The sequence below is a fragment of the Eurypyga helias genome, unplaced genomic scaffold (assembly GCF_000690775.1).
Source record: "Eurypyga helias isolate BGI_N326 unplaced genomic scaffold, ASM69077v1 scaffold25909, whole genome shotgun sequence".
NCBI classification, from domain to species: Eukaryota; Metazoa; Chordata; class Aves; order Eurypygiformes; family Eurypygidae; genus Eurypyga; species Eurypyga helias.
Window position 1 is genome coordinate 1659 of NW_010271788.1, and position 1368 is coordinate 3026.

The 1368-nt window shown below is 56.1% G+C and overlaps 1 protein-coding gene across 1 annotated transcript; it reads right to left on the reverse strand.

The window, feature by feature from the left end:
- Nucleotides 1-471: 471 nt before the first annotated feature.
- Nucleotides 472-1056, reverse strand: TMEM140 (transmembrane protein 140). The gene has a single exon (XM_010158937.1). The coding sequence runs from the start codon at nt 1054-1056 to the stop codon at nt 472-474; it is 585 nt and encodes a 194-aa protein (XP_010157239.1).
- Nucleotides 1057-1368: the final 312 nt, after the last annotated feature.

Genomic DNA, 1368 nt, shown 5'->3' on the forward strand with positions numbered 1-1368 from the left:
CAGTTGCCCCGAAGGCATCCCTGGTCAGTGCAGGAGGTGGAGAAAGGACAGAGCCTCTTTGGGCAACTCTGAGAGAGGAGGCCTGTTTGCTTCTCTGCCTGCCTATACTTAGGGTAGATACAGCCAGAGGGCTGTGCCCACTGTGTGCTGGTTCTGAGGTGTCCCCTTCACTGTCAGGGTCAGAAATGCTGTTGCTTTGATGCTGTGCCCCAGGCTGAAGGGTGCGTTACACCCTGCTATTCCCAGGAAGCTTCCACGCTGTGCTGTCAGTGTGGCGTCTGCGGCTGCCTGCTTGCTGCAGGACCGCTGCGCACAGCTGTGTGCCAGAGCATGGCTAGACATGGGCCCTTAGACTAAGGATCACATTCCTGCCAGTGACTAAAGCTGCAGTGGGATTGCTGTTTTAAATGAGGTTATCAGTAGCTCTTGCATATTCTTCGCTGTCAAACCTCAGTGGGCAGGGCGTCCTCACTAACAGCTTTGAGCCAGGTATGTGTGCTTCCTCCGGTTCAGGTACACCGTGGCAGTGAGAATCTGGAGCAGTAGCAGAGCCTGAGTCCCAAGCAGTGCCAGGAAGCCCCCAGTGAAATCAGAGGGGTGAATCCACTGTGAGGTTTGGAAAAGAAACATACCCAGGCCTCCAGACAAGACTATCATCTTGATGATGAGTATGATGAGGACCGCCTTCCAGCCCCCTCTGTCCTCTGAGCAGTTCACATGTGCAACAAAAATGGGGTGGAAGAGGCTGAAGACCAGGCAGGTGTACACACAAACCCTGGCTAACATAAATCCTGGCAGGCTGATGCCCATCACCTGCAGCTGGGTGTGCTTCAGGCACTGCAGCTTCCCAGCCGTGTCATTCCACAGGCAGAAGTTGTAAAACCCGATGCGTTTGTCAGGGAGGTCGACCAGGTTCCCGGATTCCCACAGCAGTGCATAGCACAGCAAGATGATGGTCCCAGCAGCCTCGAGGAGGATCAGCCTGAAGAGCAGGTGCCTGGTGCACATCTGTGGCAGCAGACCCAGCCTGGTGCCCGCACACTCTGTTGATACCATGGTAAAGCCTGCAATGGGGACATCCACTGGAAAACATGAACAGGGGGACCCCTTGGTTGTGGCACATTCTGGCACCTTCCCAAGATGTGCTCTGAGCTGGTGGCGCTCAGGTCTCGGGACTCCCACTGCGAGTAGAGCAGGAGCGCCCCAGTTCTGCCTCTGACTGCCTGTGTGTTGCTGGGTCCAGGTGGGTGCGTTTTTGGTCACAGCGAAGGTGGCTTAATGACGTCCTGTGCGTGGACCAGCACTGGGAGGACAGTATGGCTTCCTTAGCCCCACACAGGCCCTTTCCACCACGGTCTCACATGGGAC